The sequence below is a fragment of the Struthio camelus genome, chromosome 8 (assembly GCF_040807025.1).
Source record: "Struthio camelus isolate bStrCam1 chromosome 8, bStrCam1.hap1, whole genome shotgun sequence".
NCBI classification, from domain to species: Eukaryota; Metazoa; Chordata; class Aves; order Struthioniformes; family Struthionidae; genus Struthio; species Struthio camelus.
Genome location: NC_090949.1, coordinates 8430495 through 8455638, shown reverse-complemented (window position 1 = coordinate 8455638; position 25144 = coordinate 8430495). Strand labels below are relative to the sequence as shown.

Below are 25144 nucleotides of genomic sequence, written 5' to 3'. Positions count from 1 at the left end.
GGTGGGGGGGGGGGAAAGAGTTCTCCAAATATCTTGTTGGGTAGCACCTCGAGGGCTCTTCTGCCGCAGCGTCGCAGCCCAAGAAGCCAAAACACGAGTGAGCGGCGATCGCAGCTTTCCCCCGCTAAAACATACAGTTCTGAGGCCAGAAATGGCAGTTTTTCTGGGTGCTGGGAAGGGATTTTTTTTAAAAGCTATTTCCAAAGAGCGGCCGATCTGTCAGGGCGCCCAGCCGCCCCAGCGGAGCCGGCTGCAGGGCTGCGCAGCGCGCACAGCTCGCTGCCTTCCCGCGGGCCGCACTGAGCGGGGCTCGGCGTGCGCTTCCCCGCCCGGAGAAAAGTTATCGCCGAGCGGGTCTGAGCTCGGGGTCCCCCGGCCGGTCCTGCCGCGGAGCGGGGCGAGGTGCTGGATGCGGGAGAAACTGCTCTTTGGAGCGACTCTCCCTTTCCAAGCCGGGCTTCACGGGTGGCTTTGGGAGCCCGAAACGGCGAGGAGCCACCCCGGCCCCGCGGAGAAAGAGGCGCCGGGTGCAGCGGGTCGGAGCCGCCCGCTGGCAACGGGGAGGGCAACCCGACCCTATCGAGGGAAAGCCCCCCTCCGCCGGGCTCCTAATTTTTATACAGCGGCTCCTTTGCGCACGGTTGACGTTTGCAGCGACTCCGCTCAGTTGCCGCCGCCACGACGGCGGCGGGGCGGCCGGCGAAAGGCGGAAAACCGAAAAGCAAACGAAAACTGCAGTTTTCGTTTGCTTTTCGTTTTTCCGCCTTTCGCCGGCCGCCGGGCCGCCCCCGTGGCAGCCCCCTGGCCCGGGGGCGGCTCGCTGAAGCCCCTCCAAAGCAAGCCCGTGTTTTCAGCCGTGGCCTGCGCCCACCCCGGGGCAGTCGTTAAGGAGATGAGACGGAGAGCGGGTGCGTTTTTGTGGCGCCTGCAACCAGCCCTTACACGCAACGAATATCGCACCCCGTCCTTACGACCGAAGTTATTTTTACCAAAGGAAGACGGAGGGCTGAGGGGAATCCGGCGAGAGGGAGGAGGACAGAGGCCGGCCGCCTCTGCACACCTACCCCTCACCCTCATCCTCAGCGGCTCGACCCTTTCCACATCGCTGCGCTTGCAAAACGACAAGCGGCGCTTGCAAAATCCCGCGCAAGCTTGCGCTGTTCCTCGCCGCCTCCCAGCCCCGGCGCTTATCGACTCGGGCTGCCTTTTGACGGATACTCAGTAATAAAGGGCTCATTAGGACAAGCTGTACAGAGGCAGGTCTGCGCCCCGCCCGGCCCCCGGGGCTGCAAAGGGCAGGGGCACCCTGCGGCCAGGCGGCGGCCGGCCCCGGCCGGGCGCCTGTCGGGGAGGCGGCTCCGCTCCGCAGCCGCGCTCGCACCCTCGGGCTGTCGGCGAGCGCCGAGCCGCGGCGCTCGGGGCAGCTCCTCGGGCGATCGTCCGCCAGCCTGGCCGGTGCCCGGAGGGGCAAAGGGACAGCGGGGGTCTCCGACGCCAGCCAAGCTCCCCCCCCTCACCCCCTCCCCGAGCGGCTCCTCGGCAACCTACGGACCGCGGCGGCGGTCGCGGCGGAGGGCGGGCGGCTCGGCTGGCCTTGCCTCACCCCGGCCCGAGGAGGCCCGTGCTCAGCCCCCCTCGACAGGCGATAGCCCGAGGGGGCTCAGTCTGCGGGCCCGATCCTGCCCGCCTCCCGGCTCTTCTCCTCCGTGCGCGCCCGATGCCGGCTCCTTCGGCGGAGCATCCCGGTGCGGGAGCGGCCACCCATCGGGCACGGGACGGGGCGAAAGGGAGACCGCCTTCCCCCCACCCCTAATCTCTTTCCCGGGGACTTGGCCACAGGCAAACGGGCGTTTCGGCGTGCCGCCGCTCCCCGCTGCGAGCCGCGGGGCTCCGCGGGGCAGGCCGGCGCTCGCCCCGCGCCCGCGCCCTCGGGCCGCAGCCGCCCCGCGGGGACGCGCACAACCCGGCAGCGGCCCCCGGCGGCACCGGCTCCCGCTGCCCCGTCGGCGCGGCCCCGGCGAGCGTCCTCGCACTTACTGTCCTGCTGCGGGGTGTCGCTGCCGCTGGTCAAGCCGGGGGACTCCAACAAGCTCCGGCCGGGCTCGCCGCCACCCTCGTCCGCCTGCGCGGCCACCATGTCGCCCGCCTCCTCCAGGTCCAGCAGGTGACTCACGGAGAAGTTCTTCTTGGCTTGTAAATTGTCCAGGCCGGCGGGGCCGTCGAGGCGGGCGGGCAGCAGGGCCTGCCTCTCCATGGCGTGGGCATAGCTGGACGCCATGGTGCCGAGCGGGGCTTTTCTGCCCTCGCCCCCCCCGGCGCCCACCGCCCCCGCTCCCCCCCAGCCGCCGGCCCTTCGAGGGGGAAGCGTGAGGACCGAGGGGGGGGAACGGGACCCGACGGCGGCGGGGCGGCAGGAAGGAAAACCCAAAGGAGAGAGGGCAGGGCCGGGCTTAAAACATGCCGGAGGGGAGAGGCGGCGCGGCCGGCTCGGGGCTGCGGCGCGGGGCGCACGGGGAGCTGCCGCCGGCCGGGAGGCGCACGGTGCCTGTGGGGCCGCTGGGGCGGGTGCGCCCCGTCCCTCCGCCTCCCCTGCCGGCGGCGGCGGCGGCGGCTCCCTCCCTCCGCCCCTGCGCTGCCCTCCCCTCCCCTCCCCTCCGCACTTCAAACGGCGGGGGCGGCTCCGCGCCGCTCCGGGCACCCGGGGGAGGGCGGCCCGCGGGGCCCCGCCGGGACGTGGCACCGGCTCGGCGCAGCCTGGCCCGGCCCGTCCCCCCCCCCCGACCCCCCCAGAGCCGGGGGTGCGCAGCGCCCGGCCCCGCCGTCCTCGTTAGCTCCGCGGGGGGATGACGGCGGCAGCCCGCAGTGAGGGTCCGGGGGCGCGCACCGGCCCCCCCCATCCCCTCCAGGGGGGTACAAGGGGTGGGGGGGGGAAGCTGTGTCCCCCACCCCATGCCCGCGCCTGGAGCGGGCTTCACGCGGCCCCGGGAAGGAGCAGAAGGAGGGAAATAGTGAAAATGAGACCTACAAAAGAAAAAGTGACAAACAGAAGAGAAAGGGTGAATAGGGGAGAGAAAGGGAACGGGGGGGGGGGGAGAGAAGAATGAAAAGAGAAAAAAGTGCAGCAGAGAACTGCGACAGAAAAGACAGACAAGGAAGACCAAAAGGAGCGAGAGCAAAAGCAAAATAGCAGAAGAGAAAGAAAAGAAAGACTAAAAAGAGAAACAACAGAGAACAGAGAAAGACAGGAGGAGGGGGGCAGAGGACACACTCTGCGCTCCCCAGGCCAGCAAGCAAAGAGGTCCCGCGACACAGCAGTTTGGCCTGGCTTGGCTAGTCCCCACGGCCAAGGGCAGGTAGGGGTGCAGGGAGGCACCCCAGGGCTCTCACTCACTGCAGACAGGCACCCTGAACGCAGCCCTGTGTCGCAGAGCAGGGCTGGTGCAGCCGTGCACAGTCCCACCGGGCCGGGAAAGGCCCATGCGTCCCAGTGGCTGGAGCCTGGGCTCCGAGCTGCCACAGCCAGCCCAGAATTTCCATCCCCCCTGATCTGGGGAAAGAACATTTGATGCCATCAAAGGGCTCCAGATTGAAAACAGATGTGCTTCCCCGAGCCTCTCCATGCATTTAATTAAGGCACAGGCATGGAGGAGACATTTTCATCATTAGTTTGCGTTCAGCCCCCCCTCTCCCCCCCCCCTCAGTTTACCCTTTGCAGTCTCAAAGACCCAAATGAACATGCCAGGGCTGTGGGGCTCTGCTGCCCCGGGCAGAGGGGCTGAGCAGATCTGGCTGGTGTTGAGGCAGGAGCAGGGCAGGCTCTGGGGTGAGGCTGTGCGCACACAGAAGTGCGTGGGTGTATATGCACCCAAAACGCTGTGTGCATCTATGCATGCAACAGTGTGCGTGTGCGCCTCACTGCACACTGGTATGCCCCTTTTCTCTGTAGGCCTGTGTCTGAGGGAGCATGTGTGTGATGTCCTCCTGTATGTGCCCGTGAGTGGGACAGGGAAGGAGCTGTCTCTTCACACGGGTGTGCTGGCCCGCATCTGGCTGGCCCTGATGTGCATCTGCTCAGGTCCTAGCATGCCCGGGAAAGCAAGGGTCTCCAGATTTAGGTGCAGCAGGGTGTGTGCGTGCACAGGTTTCCTTGCTCTGAAGAATGGTTATCTGCACATGCTCCTGGGAGCTGCTCAGCACATGAAATGCCCCCTTTTTCCTAGCCTCTGCCTTTCCCTGGGATTTGGCTGCCTTCCTTCTTGATGAACCTAGTTTTACCCTCTCTCCCTCTTCCCCACTCTCCTTCACATGGATGTCACAACTGACCTGGCTTTTATAACCGGGTGCTAGGGAGTCCTAGCCATTCACATCCCCTTTCCACTGGAGAAGGGGAGTGGAGTCTCCTCTTACAGCCCCAGACAAGCCTCTGCCATGGGGCCTTCTGCTGTCACCCCAGACAACAGAACAAGGGTGCCAGGAAGAAACCTCTGCTGCTTGGTGACTAGGCTTTTCCCAACACCAGCTCCCCAGGGGTTCAAAGTATGTCAGTGCAGTCATCCTCCCTGAATGGTGAAGGTCCAGGCCTCAGAAGACCAGCCAGAGGACTGGCAATGAACCCTTCCCAGCCAACCAGCAGCAGGCAGCCTGTACCCCAAGGCTGAGGGACTGTAGGCAGAGTCATTGAAAAGGGAAAGAGCCTCTTCCACCCCCCTGCAGGGTAAAAATCTCTTCTCCTCCATCCAGGCTGAATAGGCCCCACAGGCATCTTCCCAAATCCCTGAAGTATTTGCCTGGGGATTTGTAACAGCAGCATGCAAAGGAAACTTGTGCCTCTTTCTCTGTCCCTCCAATGCAATCTCATTCACAGCAGAGCTCTTTGCTACCTTCACTATCGGTTTTCCCTCATTGATCCCCCTGGTAGGAAGGATTTCCCCTTAGATCTTCCACCTGTCCCTGGACACCTAAGGACATCCTTTAGAAAACTCTCCCTCCCAGCCTCATGGGTTGCAAACTCAGCCCAAGACCAGCAGGTGCTCTGGAAAGATGGAGGGTGAAACAGAGCAGAAGGACATGTTTAATAGGTTGGTGCTGGGGGTCACCACATCAACAGGTGTACGTCTGCTACAACAGCAGAGTCCCTCCTGCAAATCACTAAAGGGGCCCAGGCCTGAAACAGCCTACCTTGGCATTACCCCAGGATGAACCCACAATACATACAGTAGCCACAGGCTGAACAGTCATATGGCCTTAAACACAGGATGACAGACCATTTCAAGAATGTGACTCTAACACCTCACTTCCTAAATGCCTCCTGTGGATGGGTGGTGGAACTCTGCTGAAGGACAAGACTTCACGTTCCACAGAAGGGATATTTTCTCCAGCCCTAACAATGGTGGGGGACGTGAAGGGAGCGTGAAGGCTGGTGCTGGTGTGGAGGAACACGTTTATGCATTCTGGCTGCCATGCTGACAGTGAGGTGTCGTTACAGGCCTTGGCGTGTCTCAGTCAGATATTTAGTGCTACTAAGTCACTCATCTTGGTGGTCCTGCGCACATACTAGCCCCCCAGGACAAAAGGGACAAATGAACCCATGGGAAACTCTTCCAGTCCTGTTTATCTGAAAAGATAGAGGACTGGGAGCTGTAGGAGGCCTGCAAGACAGGATAAAGCACAGTGCAGCTGTGGCTGTTCTTTAAACCTGCTATGACCACACAACCTCTAGAGCAAGATTTGTCTGTAGTGTGGAAAGGAGTGTGGTAAGAAGTCCCACAGGCTCAGAGTGATGGTACCCATGCTACCACCTGGACTAATCAACGCTACCTCTCTTACTAGCCTATCTGTAGTGCCTTCAGGAACAAGCTAATGTTTTAAGGGCAACAGTGCCCTATTCTGCATGCACCAGCTCAGGCCAAAATTAGTGCAGCATCCATGATACCTTGCTTCAGAGAAAGCATGTCTTGTCTATGGGAAGCTTGAGAAAGACAGAGGCAGAAGTTGTGCCAGGGATGGAGGCACAGAAGAAATAACACCAAGAGAAGTAGGGAGTTGAACATGCTTTTTTAACAGGATGTCCTATTGTACTGGGGATCAGCCAAAGGATGAGGCAACCAATAGGAGGAGGGAAAGGGACCTTGTCACATGCAGGAAATAGTCATGTGCAGTTTGAGACAGCTTCCACCTGTCCTCTTTGCCTGAGGATTGCAAGAAGGTGGAGAATTTGGGCCTTGAGGTTCCTCTTTTTATTACCCATGAGAAGAGGCCTTTAAACTTTTATAACTTTGGCCAGCTAAGTCATCTCTGTCTATGCCCAGAGTTTGGCACAGCCTGTAACCTGGACAAGACCAGACAGGCAGGAACTGGCTTTCTAGCAATCTCATCCTGTAAGGAACCAAAGCAGACCAAAAAGATCAAGAGCAAAAGACAAACAGAGGAGAGATTCAGAAAAATGAGAAAAGCAACAGGGTGAAGGACGGGCTCTGAGCTCTCAGTTGAGCAAGCCAAGGGGTTCAAGGGCCCTATGTAGTTTGAGATTTCAGACTGCAGTTGAAACAGGAGTGGGTCCATCTTTACAGGACAAGCATGAAACATCCGTTCTTTAGCTATTTTTTAGCCTGATTCAAAGTTTTAGAAAAAATTAACCTTTACCTGTATCCTACCCTTATCAAAGTTACCTGAATGCTCAAGGACATTATCTTCTAGTGTTCATCTCATCCTTCTGCCAGCCACCAAGGAAAGCAGAGCAGGATGGGATATTTGGCAGCCATCTCAGATGCTTTAGTTTCTTCCCATGCAAGTGTCCAACGGCCAGCCCAAGCACACACTCTGGGGTCTCCAGGAGTTTCTGCAGGATAAATAGGCATAGGATTGGTAAGAGCTATACCATGGTCCTCTCTAACAAAGATCTCAACAGGCTTCCTCCTGGTTTCAGGCAGAGAAACCAATATAGAGGCAACTTGTCCTCAGCAGCAAGCACAAAGCAGAGGCGGTAAGATATACCAGTTCTCACGACCTTGAGGCTGGGTAGGACTCCCATGCCACAAAAGGCCCAAAACAGCAAATGCTGAATGCACATATCGTTTCAACACCCCACGGAGCCAGGAAGCATTAGTTTGAGGTCTCCTACCTTTCCACTAGCCTGGTATCCAGCTGAACAGGTAGCTCCCCTGCCCTCCCCCCACCATGAGCCTTTCCCCCTTCCTTCCCAGCTTGTGCCTTGCAGCTGCTCCCAACCCCATTCCTCCACCTTTCCAGGCTGCCTAGAGAACGACTGCTTGCTGCTAACACTCCTAGCAAGGCAGGGACCCCTGAGACAAAAGGTCCTGAAATATCCAGGAACTGGCTAGGTGAAATGCCCACCAACTAAAAGTCACACTGCAGAGAGCAACCAGAGCCTCAGTTTGACCCTTCCTTTCCCAAACACAGTGATCATTTTGGGCATATCACTAAGACTCACCAATCAAGCACCAGCTCCAGCCCTGCCTCAAATCCTATCTCCTACCTTGTGACCGCCTCTGATGCTCAGAGAAGGTGATATACAAAGACACAAACATATCATTCCCTTACCCCCCACCCCCAGTTACATTTCGAGAAGGTGAGAGGAGGAAAAAAAAAAAACTTAGTCTCTGCAGATGAGCAGCAGCTCTGAAGCATTTGCTTCTGCTTTCTTTTCTCATAGTGAATTACAAGCTCATCTTTAGCGGCAGTGAGAAAGTCTCTACCTTGAGCATTTACCCCCATTCCTGCAATTTCCCATGAAACCCAGCACTTAACACCTCTTGTGGTTCCCATCTACAATGATATGGTCTACCTGAGTATGCTATAAGCCCTTAGAAATGTTTCACTCACTTTTGCATTATGTTCAGACAGAGGCTCCCTAGGACCTACAACCACAATCACAGGACAGCTTTCAGGTACAACAAACAGGAGCTGACCACCTTCCCAAGGGCCTGGCAGAGAAAAGGAAACGCTCATAGCGGATGAGCCACCAGGACAGCTGTAATATTCTCACAGCAGCTTATGCTCCTCGTAGTCAACATTACTAGAATGCAAGAAGGCCCCAAGCACTAAGTAAGCCAGGCCTTAACCCATTCCGCTTCTCATGCTGAGCTCTTCCACACTGACCACTACATCACATGCCCTTTGCAGCCATGCACCGCTTCACCTCTTCATACTATCCACTTGTTCCAGCTGCCCTAAGTAAATTCTCTTCTACCTGAGTAAGAAACCAGGGAGAAGAACCTGTGAAGGCTGTGACACACAGGTGTTGATTTTCAGCTTTCAAATATCATTGAGCTCAGGTGAAGTGCTTTGCTTAGTAACAGAAACTAGTTTGGATCTCTGTTGTACCTTATTTTCATGAAACTTGTCAGCATTTAATGTTTTAGAATCCTTTTTTAATCTGTCAAATTTGGTTCAACCTAGCTGTTCAAAAATAATATTGCAGGAGGGCAACTGGGAGAGGGAAGAGCTAACAGACAGTACAACTACACAAGCTTGCATCCCTAGGAAACCACAATATACTACTGCTCTGCACTCCTTGGCCTTAACTGTGCAAGGCGCTCAGCACCATACTGAGACATGCTGGGTGCCTGCCGGTGCTGCTTTCCTGAGGACCTTGGCCGAGTGCCTATAGTTGAGATGAGTGAATCAAATAAGCCCCAGATTCAGAAGGTAGGAGTGCATGAATGATGCTTACTCCTCTTCTAGGCCCATATCAACAGCTGCTTTAGAGAGCAGCTCCCAGGGAGGGCTCCCTGAGAGCCCTCTCCTCCCCAAAGCATCAGCCATAGCTCCCTAGGAGCAGGCTAGTGAGGCATCAAAACAGAGCATCTCTCCACCACTTGCAACTTCTCAGGCTGCATCCATCCCATCCCATCCCATCCCTTCCCGTCCCATCCTTTCCCCATCCCAGCAATGTCCTCACTGCTGGACTCTCTGGTGCTGATGCTCTGGTGTTGGAGGCTAACCCGGAGCTCTGTAGCCCTCAAATGTTTTCCTCCCTTCTCCCTGCTGCACTGCATTCATTGAAATGCCTGGTCTCAAGCCTCTTTGCACTCACTTCACCCAGGACTGAATTTGAACTACGTGGAGCTAGAGGCAGAGTGCACCTGCAGGAACACGTGTGTGAATATAGGTGTATCACCTTACACATGTGTGCAAGCGTTTGGGCACATATGCACACATTTCCAGCCAGCCCTCGCTGCCACAAACTCCTGCTACACCCTTGGGCCAGATCGCTCTTTTTTTTCCTTCTTCTCTTCCCCACATAGAGGCACATTATTAGATCTGTGGGGATCAGGTAGTCTACAGTCGTTTTAAGCTATAAACTCAACTTCAGGGTTTCTTTTAATCCCAAACATCTTGATATCATCTGGAAATGCCATGAGCGGTTTATAATTAGGGTTAGCATGCAGATTAATACCAGCAGCTCCAGGGTGAACAGACCATCAGAGTCTAATCAAAGCTTAAATGGGGCAGCAATTTAAAACTGAGATTTATTATTCCTCTGCATAATATTTTGAACTAAGGGCTGAGTTCACATCACACACAATCATTCCTGGAAGTGCTATCACATCTCCAGTCAGGGTGAGGTAGCTTGTTACTGGTTCATGGGGGTGATAAATACGGGGCTTTGGGACTGGTTATTTAGGAATTGCAACATCAACACTGTACAAGATTTAGAACCTGAGCCAGAAGAGCACTTAAACACATGCATAACGCATGGGGCTCCAGCCCCACATGGCTGGTGGGGCAAGGCCACGCACTTACATTTTTTGCTGGGAACTAGTTGTAATAAGGGAGGTGGCCCCAGGACACCAGCTAGGGGGTTCTCTCTTTGCCACCTTCCTCAGCCACAGGGGTGGGGGTGAGGAAGGTGTGTGGTGCCCAAGGGGAGACAAACCCACTTCATGGCAACAGAGTCATCACGGCAACTGCTGTCATGCAGCAGGGTTGGTGGCACGCTCAGCCAAGGGTTGAGGAGGGAATCCTGGGCCAATCTTCCCCCTGACCAGGGAAGTCTCCCCCAAATGGTTTCATCTGCACAGCCCCATCTGGCTGGCTCTTCACAGCTCTCCCAAACCTCAGAGGTTTGGTTTCCAGGGTAGGGGCAGCTGGGCTGTCTGTGCAACATCTGGGTTGGAGTTTGAATTGGCAGGGCCCTTACTTTTTAACATCTGCCCTGCTCGGACCCCACTCCAGACCCAGTTAGGGCTGGAGCCCTTCCCCTTCCCTTTCCCTTTCCCCTCCTTTTCCCTTTTATAAAACACAAGTGGATGAGAGGGTTGGGAGAGAGGAAAGTTGCTCACCAGTTTGTCTGTACAAGTCACAGTTTTTAGATTTCAAGATAGTCTGACTTTCTGCCACTTTAGCCTTCAAAAGAGATGAGAAGCATGTTCACCAGCTAGGAATGGCAAGAATTAGTTTCCCATTTTCTTTTTCTAAAAGCTTGGATGACTAAACCATAGGCTACCTGCTCCGCCACTGGCCCCAGAGGCTGGCTCTGGGGGAGCTGTGTGTCAACACTGCCCTGAGGTGATGGGTCCAAGGATCGGTGCCACACCAGAGGTAGAGGAACAGATAACACACATCATGGCCTCTCAAGACCACATAAGAAGGGGCTTCATGGGTCCCACCCATGCCTGGTACTAGAGGAGACAGCAGCAGTATCAGCACAAACCTCTTCCCTCTGCTGCTTCGTTCCAGCAGCTGGATTATGAGCAGCTGTGTTGCCAGTGGTGGTGTGAACTGTGTGGGACCATGTGAGCGAGAGGTGGTGGAGCACAGTCCTGCAGGTGGATGGGGCTTGGCTTCATTACACTGAACCCGCTCCGGTGCCTCTGATGGATTGCAGTGGGTTACTTGTCTCAGGAGCCATGACTCCAGCTGGTATCGAAACAGACTGTGGCCCTTTCAGGTTGCCCCAGCATGGCTCCCTCCATGCACCAGGTACCCCCCTGGGCCAGCTAAATAGAGCTAGCCAAGCTCAATCAGGGCTAAGCTGTGTGCTCCCAAGGGCTCAGACCTGAGCTGGCTCCAGAGCTCGCTGCATAAGGAGCTGCAGGTTTGGATAAGCCAGCCGTTTAACCAGGGTTTTATTACCAGCAGGGTAACAAAAGCACTCAGAGGTCATCCGGGAACTTTAATCAGCACCAAGGGTCACTGGATAGCAGGCCTAGATGGGAGATGAGGGCAGGGCCCAGGGCACACAAATAAATAAATACATGTATTGAAACAACCTCTGCTTCTCCAAATAATCTCTCTCTCTCCCTCTCCATGCACATTATGAAGATCTGTGCTCTTTACAATTAAACAGCCTTAATTGCCCCAGCAGAAACATCAAGATCTCCTGCAAATTTAGCTAAGACGTTTATCCACAAACTTTTTTTTTTTTTTTAAATTCCTCACTGCTGGAGATGAAAGTTCAGTCTGCTGGGCTGCTCCCGGGCTGGGTATCAGATATCCCTAACCCGGGAGAAAGAAAGCGTCCCACCAACTTCTCTCTCTTACCGGAAAAAAAAAAAAAAAGTCTCCCATAATCAGAGTCTGGGCAGACAAATTGGCACCACTGTTTTCGTCTTTTCTCCCTCCACCCCCCTTTCTGGAAGAGGACTAACCCTGTGGAGCACAGTCACAACTCACAAATATTTGTGGGTATTATATTGCAAGAGGGAAAAAAAATCCAAAGGAAGGTAACTGTTAAAAGCTTAGCCCCTCTCCCATGGAAAGCAGCTTTATGCATGTCCATAAATCTCCTTTGTAAGTGGCCATTAAAATTGCGTCTTGTTTAATTTTTTTTTTTTAATCTCATTTAAACACTTTTTCTCATCTTGCAAACGAATGATGTCATTGGCAAGCCCAGTAATGAACTGAAAAAAAATCAACTTTCTAATGTTTTGGGGACTCTCTCAAAAAGCAAACATTTCAAAACCAGTCTGCTAATCCAGCCAAATATTTAAGGGTGCGCTTAACAACCAACTTGTATTTAAGTGCCTTGCTCCCACGAGGACATCTGTCCACACTCATCTTCACGCATAAATGCTGTGCTTAAAATTAAGCATGTGTTTAAACTGTTGCAGGATGACACTCTGGGCCTGATTCCTGGGCTGCTGAACTATTTATTGCGCAGACAACACGGCTAGAACGTGGCACAGGCACTGAACGTGGTTGCCCTGATGAGCTTGCTGCTGGTCACTGGTCTTCCCTCTTCTTCTACGACCTTGAGAGCCTTGAGACGGATGTCCTCAGGGTTTCCTGTGTTACTGCTTTCTGTATAACGCAGTCGGGCCCACCTATTCTTTTGGCCCACTGTTCAATGAACAAGACTTTCTCCAGATGCCAAAAAACAAGATTGTCACTAACCTGTCCTATCCTTTGCTTCACAGACATGCCCTTAACACCAGTGGTCCCAAAATACAACTTGGTTGAAAGACTCCTTGCCAGATACTCGTTGTGTTGTTTGGTTTGGGTGCGTGGCTGGGGTTTTCGGATTGGGGTGTTTTTTTTCCTTTGGAAGCCTTTTTAATGAAGTGGAAGCAAAACCAAATAGCAGGCTGTGCAAATGGGGAAAAATAAATACAAAAGTAGAAAATGAATAATTGGCATGGTTTTAATTAACAAGCAGTTAACTGTTTCGGGGCGAAGAGCGCGGTTTTGGGCTGACACCATCTGAACCCTGGAAAGAGCACGTTAAGCTGTTGTTCACCATGCTGCGGGTTAACAAAATGGGAAATAAATATATCCCAGCCACTTGGAAAACTAAACCATCTTTTGGGCTCAGCTGTAAACTTTCTTCAGCAATTTATTAGAGTTCCAGAAAACACTTGTTGAGTAGCCTTGGCCTATAATAAATATCAGTCCTTGTTTGTTTGTTTTTGTAATGGGAACAAAACCACATCTTTTTCTTTCTAAAGTGGATAATTTAATTACAAGGCAAGAAACATATTCATTGTCCAGAATATCCAGAGAAGACTGCCACAAAACTTGCTGTTCAGTGGAGAGAAAGAGAGGAACAGAGCCATCTGATACCCAGAATCATTTTCAGGAAAGATTTTCTTGTCAGCACGTATGCTTCATCTGGAGATGATGGTAGCACTGGGATTGTCGGTACAAACAGGAGGTAGAGACATGCGAGCCGTGCCACGCAAGGAGCTGTACATCTGTGTAAGATAGTTCTTACCTCAAAGGATTTAGAGCCTCAGAGGGACAAGGCAGACAAGAATAAAAAGGAAAGAGGCACAATGAAGGGAAGGGACTTGCCTGGGTCACACCGCAGGTCAGAGGTGGTGAAGGGAACAGAGCTCAAGCCCTCCATTCTCAGCCTGGTGTGTGTACTCACATATTTGCCATTATTCCCTCTAGAAAATGCAAACCTCAGGATTCTCCCCCCGCTGCCAGCCCGGAGCCGGTCACGTCTGCATGTCAGCCCCGCTCCAGCAACGCAGCTTAGCTGCTGCTGATACGTCCTGCTTGCCTGGTAGGGGCCTCTTTCAGACCAATTCAGGTAAAATGGATATTGTTTGAAGGCAGAAAAACACCTCTGTCCTGCATCTCACAGTTGAGCTCTTGCACTCCCTCAAACCTAGCTTCAGTCTGAAAATATCAATGTTTCAGTCTAGAGGCAGAAATGCTGCAACATTTCTTGCTCTGCTGGCTGTCACCTCCTCCACTGGGATTTGTCCTGGCCTCAACAGTAGGAGGCAGACAGTGGTGAAGATCAAAAGTACATCTGGAAGTGAACAGCCTATGAGACAGAGGAGTGGTTGTGAGCATCCATCCCTTTCCATGCCCATTTTTGGGGGCCTGGCTTGCAGAAAAAAGAGAACCCTTTCAAATCAGTTCTTAGTGGGTTGATTTGCCCACCCTCCCCAGGCAGCCTGGCCCTGGGTTTAATGCTAGAAAAGCCTCTGAGCTGAAATAGCTTGTGTGGGGGACTATCCAGATAAGCAATTACCCTGCGCGCTTTCCCAGGGACAGCCCAGCAATTATGGTCAGCAATAAAGAAATCTGACGGTTGTCAAAACACAGACCCTCGCTCCTCCAAGCTCTTCTGGAGGGGCACAATTAGCGTGCTGATGTGATTAAAGCCACGTTCGACTCCGCGATAGGAGGGCCAGATGCACCCAGATAACTCCACCGAAGCCAGCCGCTCAAAACCGAGGTGCCGGTTACCTGATTTGTAGCCAATCAAGTAGAAATCAACCATTCCTGTCCACATAGCTACATCATGCCGTTAAACAGCCAAACCCTCTTCTCTTACATGTCTTTGAGGGAGATGAATTCCATATGGCCCAGAGAGAGAGCACAGGCTAGCGATGGAAGGAAGGACAGAAACAGCATTTCTTCAGGACAAAAGACAATGGAAATGTTTCCACTGATTCCAATAGGTTCGGAATCAGCGGCTGCAACCAATTTTCCTCCTAAATGGACTTCCATATGTCTAAAAAAGTCTCGCAAGCCCTGGAATTTGTTACAGAACAAACCTGTACTTTATTACTCTGCTCCCCAACTCCTATAGTTTCTCCCTTTAAATGCCTTGGTCTGCCATTTCTGGGCTTTGGGGTTCACTTCCTAGAAACGTATTCACTTCTAAAGCAAACATTTTCACTGAAACAGAGAAAAGTCTTCCCCCTCTACCCGCAGACTTCATTAAACTCTGCTGAGAACTTGTATCTTTAACTTCATGGGAAAAATAAGTGGCTCTGTGCACAGAGAGAGGGGAGGAAATCAAGTTCACCAGACCTGAAACCTTCTCTGCTTTACAGATAGTCTTTGAAATGCAGATATCTGAGGAAAAGCCTAGCAAAGCTGATTTTTACCAGAAATTTTCCATTTTTCACTTCTCTAAAGACAGAATAGATGTTATTTTGTCCTCTTTGTGACTGGCACCTTTAAACTAAAGATCTTCCTATTTCCTTTGTGCATAAAATCTAAAGAAAAATAAGCAGAAGTGGACTTCTTTCATTTTCATCAAAAACTGTTTTTTAAGGAAAGACAGTCAATTTCCTGCCCACCACATCTGTGCTATGTATTACTTTTAAAGGGATTTAGGAACCTACGTACCACTTTCAAAAGCACTTTAGACACTACAAAGGACATTTGCAGAGCCAGCTCAATGTTCCAGTAATATCAGCAGAAGTTAAGCAGTTAAATACCTTTCATCTTGTCCTTAGGTGTCAATGAAAGCCAGGCTTTCTACAAGGTCTTTGAAAATAGGGCTTAAATTAGATTAAACTCCTAAATCCTAATAGAATTTTAGAACTTACTTCTAACGCTAAACTGAAATGGCCATAAACACTGTAGTTTTTAAGCTCATCTATTTGATTTACTTCAAGAATGAAAACTCATGAAAAGTTTCCAAGCCAAAAAAAAAAAAAAAAAGACCCAAGAAACAACCCCAATGTCCCATTTTATTCACAATTGTAAGAAGTTTCTTAGTTTGCAGAGTATTTTTTAGTTGACGTTAACTCTAGTTTGAGTGTTGTTTCAAAATGAAATTTTACTGCAAAACAAAGCCAAAATGCCTGGATTTCTTTTTCTTCCTTTGCCAAAACAGTTCGTCAAGCTGATGTGAACTCACAGACAATTTTAGCTGACCTGAAGCCAATCTTTGGCAAATAAATAAATAGTCTAAAAAAAAAAAGAAATAATTGCCCCATTCTAAGAATGAGGATAAAATCCATCCATGATTTCTAAGTGCTCAGACTGAATAATGATGGAGTATTTGCCCTGATGATAGAAAGAGAGAAATAAATTTTGCTTGTTACTTTACACACATATTTATACATATTCTGAAATTTATATACACGCACATACGCACACACAGGTCTTTCCTTCCAACATGAATGTTTTCAACACAGAAAAAGTAAAGAGAAGAGATTTAGTGCTGATTAGAACAAAAGTCGCACTGTACCTTACAGATTTCAGCATGTCTCATTAAAACCGGGCTTGAAATATACATATCCTTTAATAAATAAAGCTTAAGGTACATAAACACTGCAGCGGATATAAATTATTTTAACCAAAGTATGTAGGGAAAAAAAATTACTGGAACACCATGATCCAGGGCATTTTACAGTAAATTGGACTTCATCAGCGGTTTTGCATTTTTATTTGATTTTGGAGTTCCTCCACTAAAGCTGTAAGTTTTGTAGAGTTTATTTCACACCTTGTAATTTAAAACGTTACACTCCATCGAAATTCCTCTCAAAAAAAGGACCCAAGTAATTAATGTCTTTGGGCTCAACGTTCATTATATCCCACTAGTGTGAAAATTCATAAAAATAAGACATGGGATTAGGAGCTTAACAGCCTCACACATTTGCAGAGCTGCTGCATTGGCAAATATTTCTCTGCCCTTCCTGAGGGGAGAGTTCTCCTGGCTGCTCCCATTTGTTTCGTTGGATCATCTTGAGTCATTAGAAAGTGCCTGAAAAGAAACCTCATGTCTCGTGCTCATTTTTTCCTGGAAGCAGATAAATAAAAGCGGTTTGGGGCATTTCTTCCCTTGCTCTTGTATTTCCTTCATTTGGTGGCAGGACGTGCTTTAACTCCTCATTGTCTCCGTTGGAAACAATGGGAATTTGGGCCACTTGCAGCAAGGGGACTCCAGATCCCTGGAAAGGAAGCCGGACCTGGCTTTTGATTACTGAGAGCTGAATTGCTTCCTTTGTGAAAACGCGCTGGGTTCCCATCCATCCGTGGTTCCAAGGAGGTGGAACGGCTCCGGGTTGAATCACTGACTCCATTTTGCCTTCTGCAGATTCAGAGAGACAGTGGGCAAATTTGTGCAGTGAACAGTAACTTTGACCAGAGCTTAATTTTGGAGGGACATAAACCATTCACAAAGTTAGGTTGAATTTGACAAGCACATTTTGCCAAAAAAACAAAAACCAACAACCCTAATAAGGAGGCTCTTTTTTAAACTTCAAAACATTTCATTCCAAAGTGTTTTCAAAGCAGAGAGGTTGACTTCATGTAGGTGTTTCTGAAATGAGCCTTTTGGAGGTTTTATTGAAAAATCTGACTTTAGAAAAAAAAGAAATTAAACTGTAAAATGGAACATTGTGTTTCAGATCAAACACCGTGTCCTAGGTTGACTCAAGATTTCTGGATTATTTTATCATTTTTTTTCTTTTTTAAGATTTTTCTTAATTCAAAACAAACTGAACTGCTTCATTCACTGGTCCCCTCCCCCAGCTATGTGAACTTGACGACAGTACAAAGCATCCTTTCTTCACTCGCATCAGAATCATTCACCCCAGGACACGACTGGCCAGAGACCCTAAGGAGTAGATCAATACAGCTTTCCCTGCAGCTCTGGCAATACAATTTCCTTCCAAATTGGGGAATTCCTATTGTGCAGAAGTTTGTTCCACATCCGAGTTAATCATCAAGGCTCCCTCTATAGCTGATGGTGAGAAATTCCAGCCCAAGATCTTTAGAACAACCCATACTCTGAACATGCTAGTTGATTTTAGATGGAACCAAGCTGACCAGTTTGGACGCAGTGATACTTTGAGAAAGGGGATGCAAATTCCAGCACAAACATCCTCCTGGGCAGAGAGAATCACTGCAAACTGCTATTTTCATTATTAAACATGACTGCGGAAAGGAAAACACTTGTCCATGATAGATCAGCTATCATGCAATAGCATGTGCCCTGGAAGCTAATTTGCCAGCAGTAGCTGGGAAAAGTGCATCAGCATTCACATACTTCACTGTATTCTGACGTTCAAGGTCACATTAGCTTTCTGCCAAATGCTTTTGGTCCGTAAGATCTTACAAATGTGCAGATCACTGATCCAGGGAAGAGCGTCTCAGAGCATGCCGGGAAAAAAGGACCATGTCATTCTACTCTGCACATTTGTAAGCAATATAACTAATACAATATTTTAGTATCTTGAATGAGGTTTACACATTTTACACTTCTAAACGGAATGCTTGTAACAGTTAAAATAGTATCAGTATAAACTCTTAAAATCACACATAATCTTTTGAGCTTAATGAAGGCCGCTCCTACCACATTAGCTTTATTTGGAGAGGCTATGTTGTAGCCTCCCTTTGGTCTCCAGCCCTTACAGAGCAGTTTTGTGCTCCGAGCGAGCACCTTTGCAGTGAAAGGGCAAGTGGATTCTAAGCAAACATCAGGGCTTCTCAGATGGGTGAAAACTGGGAGATGTCTCAGTAAAGTTATTCAGCTTGATCAAGAAATCTGTCATCACGTCCTCTGGCTGGTGAAGAGGTGATAAAATCACTCAGCTTTGGGACATGGAGTGGTTCTCTCAAATTTAAATCAGATGGAAAGAGAGACAACTTGTTTTCAGAAGTAGCTAGATTCTCAGCAAGGATGAGGAATCTTTTCATTTTCATGTAGTTGCAAATTACACATGTTTAAGAGTTCAAATAAAGTGCTAACAATCACCATACTTTTGTTAAGAACTTATCTTGCATCATAGCTCTGTGTCCTCATGAGAACAACTATCAGGAAGTCTGGTGCTGTTGCCCATGTGAGCATGGAGTGGTCCAGTGCTCTGTTTGCTCTGAGGATGTCTACATGAGCTAATGTACACGCATGAAGATGAGCCACAGATGGCTTGATTAGTGTTGGAAGCTTAGTGCAGATCTGAGCAAGTTTTGGATGCTTCCCCCCATGCATACTGCAGTTTCTATCTCACTCCAGAGACTGCTGTGCAAATGCTTTAAAGGATAACACAGAGAAAGGGCTGTGCCAAAGGGAAGAGAAAGAACAGTTCTCCTTAAACACAGTGAATGGGACAAGAAGACCCATGTTTAAAGTGCAGCAGTAGAGTTTTGAATTAGGCCTTGGGGTAAATTTCTACTGCTGAGAGACAGATTCTCCATCACCACAGAGTGCGAAAACCATCAGACAAACATCTGTCAGGACAGACACGGTGGACTTGGTTGTGGTTTAGGGCAGGGATATGAGTTAGAGGACATTTCAAAGTCCTTTCCAACTCCCTGATTCCAAAGCAGGCAGTCACCTGATCAGTCCCTATATCTTGCATGGCATTGAAGGTGCATCCCGAGAAGACATAGTCTACAGGTCAAGTTCACACACAGCAGCTACTCAAGAAGCGATCTAAGAAAAAAACCTTACCACTAATGCAGCCTTTCAGCAGGAGCGGAGTTCACATTTCTTCAGGGAAACATCCCCATGAATGTCACACATACCTGCAGAGTTAAGCAGTACTGAGACAGAAAGCCTAGTTTGAGGGCGCCTAGGACTGGATCAAAACTGCTGTGACCCCACACAGCAAAACTATGATCCAGTATATATCGCTCTGACTAGTCAAAATTATCCTCTGAATTGTTACGGGGTAACTTTAGTCCAGAAGAATTCAAGCCAGATGGGGTATCATATGTCCTCCTGCAGCTAATGTAAAATATGAAGCCAATATAAACACGATATAGCATGTTCTAGCTAATTCAACACAAAGCAACAGTGTGCACACACCTGATCTGGATCATATTTGTCCTGCCAGGTGATTTTGCAATACACAGACTGAGTGTTAATGATGTAGAATCACAGCCCCATCTATTGCCCCTTCAGGTGCTTGGCTGACAAGCCCTCATCTAGTGTTTCCTGCTTTAAAAACTGCTCATGCCAGTCTAGGCTCACATGCAGCATTCAGATGCATGCCAATTCACATGCATTGTCAGGACTAATACAGTCTTGATAAGTTTTGTTCACATGAGTCTTTCCCCCTCTCAAGCAACAAGTCTGTACGTTCAAACCAAACGGAGCCTTTAGAGACAAGGGTTTACATTGCTTAGTGGAGGTGCAAGAAACACCACGGATGCTTAGCAGCAGTTACATAAAACAACCCAGCACAAGAGTCCCAGACATCAGCTCTGAGCAGTGGATGAGACAAACAGCCCTAGCTCTGCTCCTAGTAATAGATCACACTCTCAGCCAGCTGTCTGGACTGGTGGAGCTGTAATTTTGAGCTAATCTGAGGCTTTACCTCATGCAACACACAGATCTAGCACACCTCCTGTGCCCAAGGCTAGGCCCTAGCAGGGCACTCTCCTACCTTCTCCTGTAGCTGCCTCATGTGGCCTCCACATCCCATCAGCTCCACTGACCACCTTGCAGTGGCCCCTCAGCTAGGCTCAACAACACGCAAGGCGCACCAAGGCACCCTTCCCTTTCACATATATATGCCCTTGTGTCCCCCGAGAGCACCTTCCCTTCTCTCTGTAAACAATGTTCAGTTGGAGTGTGGGCCAACTCCTGGCTGCCACAGGCCAACCTGTCGCCCACCTGTAACCCACCTAGGATAATGGTGGTAGTTTCACCTCAGCTCAGAATGGCTGCGATACCTTACCTCAAACACCCAAGAAGGCATGGCATGCAAATGAGGCCAGGCCCGGTTCTCCCTCTCCAACCCATGTCTCTGACAATACAGGATGGCATCTGTTTGTAGCCTTCACGCACCTCTGAGCTGTGCCCTGATTCTTCAGAGCTCACCCTTTTGGGCTTAACACTAAAGGCTCTTTAGTGTTAAGGCTCACGTCTTGGCCCTGCTGGAATTTCTAGGACTTTTAACTGAGACTAGAGACCTTGATACTAGGAGTTGGCCCCTGAGATCTATCAGTCTGAAAATACAAGAGTGGGAAGGGACCTTGGTACATGGAGAGATGAAGCTGCATTGCAGTTAAGATGTGTGACTGCATTACCCTCGTCACCTACCTTTAATTTGCCTACCTTGCCTTAACCACATAGTGAAGTGTGACAGGGATTTGGGATAGGGATAGCTTCTTAACAAGCTCCCAGCATCCACTGTGAGCCTGAACAGCCCAATCTGAAGCCCTTGCACCCTACTGCTATCTTTACTGATGATGAGATTCAGACAAGGCGTGGAGATGCCACAATCCCAGTTCCTGACGACAGTGCAGGTGAGGACTAAGCTTATATAGCAGGCAAGCGACAATAGCATGCTAATCCCATCATACTCAGAAATGCATCCCAAATGCACAATCTTAAATGACTAGGGCTTGTATAAAAATGAGCAGCCTCTCATTTCAGGGCTAGCTGGTTGTTTCTACCACTGAGACTCCTTTATCAGCACCTGCAAGTATTTAAAATTCTCAAGACTTCTTGTATTTGTTGCATCTGCCTTCTGGCTTTTTGAACCTTCGTGTTACATTTGTGCTGGGTTTTCAAGCGTTTCTGCAGAGACGAGGCTCCTGGGTGACCCACAGTGTGGACAGTCAGCCAGAACTCTGCAGGGATGGGATGTAAGCAGATAAGGTGGAGGGAGAAAGCCCTACAGGGAAGAGGGAAGACTTGGGTGTGAGAGGATTGAAATGGCCCCAAATGAAATCTCTAAATCAAGGGTTTGGTACTACTGAGGGGTAGAAGGGGCAGATTTTAAAAATGAGGAGCCTCAGCCTTGCTTTATGTTACTGATAGCAGGGCTATGCCTACACAGACCAACTGCTTCCTGCGTGCATGCAGTGACCACAGAGGTGATACCTGAGCAGACATGCTGCAAAAAGGCATGGCAGGTTTCCATCGGGGCTTTGCCAATCACTGCCTCAGGCCTGTTTTAAAGAAGCAACCCCATTATCCCAAAAATGAGGGGGCACAAATTTAGGCAAGAAGCCTGGAGTTACTGTCAGTAGATCTCTTTTAAGGATGCAGCCCAGGCAAGGTGTGCAGACAGAAGCAGTATCTTTTCTTTCTGATAACTACTACAGCTGGGAAAAGTAAATGGCCCTTATGTATCATCAGCTGTTCTTCAGGTCCAAAGTAGAAGCGGGAATCTTCAAGGCCAAGCAGGAGTTGGCAAACAAAAGCTCTGAGTTGAATTAGCCAGGTACCAGTTGGTCCTGTAAGAGAGGCCAAGTTTCTACCTTGCGTGGATTCCCTGTGCTCTGGCGTGCAGCTGAGCCCCTCCAGTCCGCAGGGTGGATGTTTTAGTGCCTGGCTCTTTTTAACTGGCACATGTTAAGAGCTTTGAATTAACAGGTGCATAAAAACTGTCAAAAAACACTTAGCTCTCAAGACAGTCTGTCGGTTGTATTAAAAATATGGTTTTATGTAACCACATTCTCTCAACACTTTCTGGGTATTACAGCATGGGAAAGTCACTTGGCCTTTCCAAAGGAAAGCAGTGATGTTTAAACTCTCCCACAGAAGAAAAAAAAAAAAAGGAAAATGAGAAAGGCTTCAGTTCCCTCATTTTTGTCAGGGAATTATTCCTGCTTTCCACACCAAAGGTAGATTTCTCCCACAAAATAGGATTGGTCTAAAGGCCCAAAGTAGAGCCAAGCACCCCAACAGGTCAGAAGGCTGGCGTCTTGCAGCCCTATCGAGCTGGAACTGGGAGATTTTTGTCAACTCAATGGAAGATGTCTCACTTTCTGACTGGGAAGGTGGCATTTGCTGTACTCTTGGGCTGCGATGAAAAGAAACAGTTTAACAGAGGTCTAGAGCATGAACAAGCTTTTTGTGCCCATGTTTCAAAAGAGGTTTTTGAAACAGTTCTTTCTCCCCTCGGTTGTGAGTCCTGAACATCTGGGATCCCAGAAACAAAAGCATCAGATTTCCAAAGTGGAGAGAGTTGTAAGACATAGGTCCAGGAGAATTTTTAAAACTCTCGAAAGCATTTTTGAAATCAGTTCCCTTTTAAATATGTGGCAAATACATTAAAGTGGGCTTTGGATTAAAGTTTTATTGCCTCTTGATAAAAGCCATTCGCACCTTTGATGTGTTTGTGGATGGCAGCCATCCCAAATGCCTTCCCCAGGCCTCGCCCCCACCAGGAAGTCTCCCTCTGGCTCCCTCCAGGAACGCCCAGATGGGTTATCATCTGTCACCTCTCCAGAGGTGAACAACTCAAACCAACTGGCTCAGGGGTAGGGGCTGTGGTAGGTGAGAGCAGGGATTTCTGAGCACAAGCCTTTAGAGTGCAATGACCTGCCATACTGAATGTGGATAGCCCCAAAGCCTGGGAGAGCTGGGAAGAACAGCGGGAGCCTGGGCTTCCAAAACTGGGTATGATGTTAATTCTATTGAGTTTTAATTCTACAAATCAAAGCACTTCCAGTACCACTGCATGCTCACCCACCGCCAGCTCAGCCTGATGGCTCAGAGGAACTCTGGCTAAATGTCTAGCATGGAGGAGAGATGGGTCCAGGAAGCCTCTGGGCAGCTGCTGGGAGGAGGAAGGAAAACTGGTTGAAGGACAGAAGGAGAAAACTGGTTTTGGTGGCTTGGGAGGCTTTGAGTAATGAAAGGCTCCTGTTGTGGGGGTAGGGGCAGAAGAGAGAGACTGGTCTTGAAGAGCAAATCACAATTTCCCTCTGAGAGGAGCAGATTTAGCTTTGCGGATTTCAAGGCCAGAAGGTAACACTGTGAGTGTCCAGTGTGACATCCTACAAGTGCCAGGCCAAGGGCACTATCCCCTAGTTAGCTTCCCAGGTTCTGTCAGCTACAGCATCACCCCCAAGAGTCTCAGAAGGACCATCACCAACAAGACCAGATATGCTGAGCAAGTCCAGGAGCAGAAGCCTGCCTGATTGGCAGTGCTGGCTTCCTTCAGGACTGGCTAGCGTCAGTGATGGACATTCCACTGTAGTTAGAGGAGGCAACGGGATGTCATGGACAAAAGTCTGTGGCTAAATATTTTGTTTTGAGGAAAGCAGAAAAGAAAACAACTGGTATTTTAGGAAAAAGGGGAAAAGAAAAAGATCTGGAGGCAAGAAGAACATCCTGCCGAGAACCAAGCCTGACTTTTTAAAAAGCTGCAAGATGTTCTTCTTGGAGGATCAGAGAAGCATGTTAGAAAAATGCTGGAATGAGCCTAGTTCTTTATGAGTACATCCCTAAGCCAAATAGTATCATCTTCTCTGCCATGAAGCTAACCACCAAAACATGGGACTGGCTGCAGCTCATTCAATAATGAAGTCAGAGACATAACCTCTAGGACACCACCAGCGCTACAGACAATGGGATATGCACAATCAACAACGGTCATCGCCTAAATAGCAGCAAAACTCCCCAAAACATGATGAGGGGCTTGGGGTGATGTTCAGAAACCTAATCCAGATGCAGATTGGGAAACTCTCTGAAGAGGATGATGTCTGATCCTTGGGACAGAGGATCTGTCTATACTTGAATGGGAAAAGTGACTTAAGTCTGCAGAGACACAGCTGTTCTACTCTAGCTATCTCATGTTGCAAAGACAGTGAGAATACTCAGTACAGATTTCAGCACAGCCTCACAGCATGGGTCCTCAGTGAATTTATAGGCTTGTTACCCAAATTAGCGATATGAGGGACAGCCAATTCATGACTTCACTGATACCACACGCAGCCAACAAACAGTTCTGGTGTGGTACTCTTGCTGGGCTGATGGCTCATGCAGACCTTGCAGGGCTGTGCTAGCACAAAGACCTACCCTTCCCCACAGTGAAAGGAAGGAAACAAGACAGCAGGGTTTGCTGAGGTGGCATCTGTAGGATACCTAGCTCCATGCCATGATGAAGGAGTCACACCAATAGTGAGTTGCTGCTGTTATCTGCTACCTAGGAACGACTCCTAGGGCTCCCATCCCTTCAGCTCCCCAGGGGACAGGATGGTCCACAGCCATGTGGAGACAATGGTCAAGAAGGTCATCTGCCCATCAGCTACAATCATGCAGCTGAAGGACCTTTATTTCTCTTGCTGTTGGACCTGTAGTGCAGCCACAGCCTCACTTGATACCAATTGCTGGTGGGATGCCTTACAACACCGCTAAGTTTGATGAAGCTCATGGAGTGACTTTGTCCTTTGTTTCGCTGTCTCCTTTACTGGCTCTCTGAGGGGGGAAGCTTGGTCTCCTTCGGGACGTTTAGCGTACTAATGCAGAAGCAATACAATAGCAATTATGTTATTTGGAGTTGCTCCCGATGCACATCAGTGAGACCTCAACTGCTGCTGTGCGTTATAAACCCACCATAATACTCATTAGAAAGTTCCCAAAGAATGAAGAGACTGAGATCCTGGGCCTGAGACAGCCTCATTGGAGCAAAGCCCCATTACTGCTTAATGGAGAGAAAAGAAATGAGAGACACATCTGAAGGGTCAGATTCAGCACCGATAACAACATGAGAGGATCACACTAGATGACTGTTTGTTC

The 25144-nt window shown here is 49.6% G+C and overlaps 1 protein-coding gene across 2 annotated transcripts in view; it reads right to left on the bottom strand.

Annotated features, from left to right (window-relative positions):
* PRRX1 (paired related homeobox 1) overlaps positions 1 to 2573 on the bottom strand; it is a 48564-nt gene extending 45991 nt beyond the window's left edge. Inside the window, exon 1 of one of the 2 annotated variants that reach the window (XM_068951904.1) lies at positions 2038 to 2573. In XM_068951904.1, coding sequence (XP_068808005.1) covers positions 2038 to 2278 — 241 coding nt within the window. In that variant the 5' untranslated portion in view covers positions 2279 to 2573. The remainder of the gene's footprint in view (positions 1 to 2037) is intronic. The other variant, XM_068951905.1, reaches the window with a different exon arrangement.
* Between the last annotated feature and the right edge of the window lie 22571 nt (positions 2574 to 25144).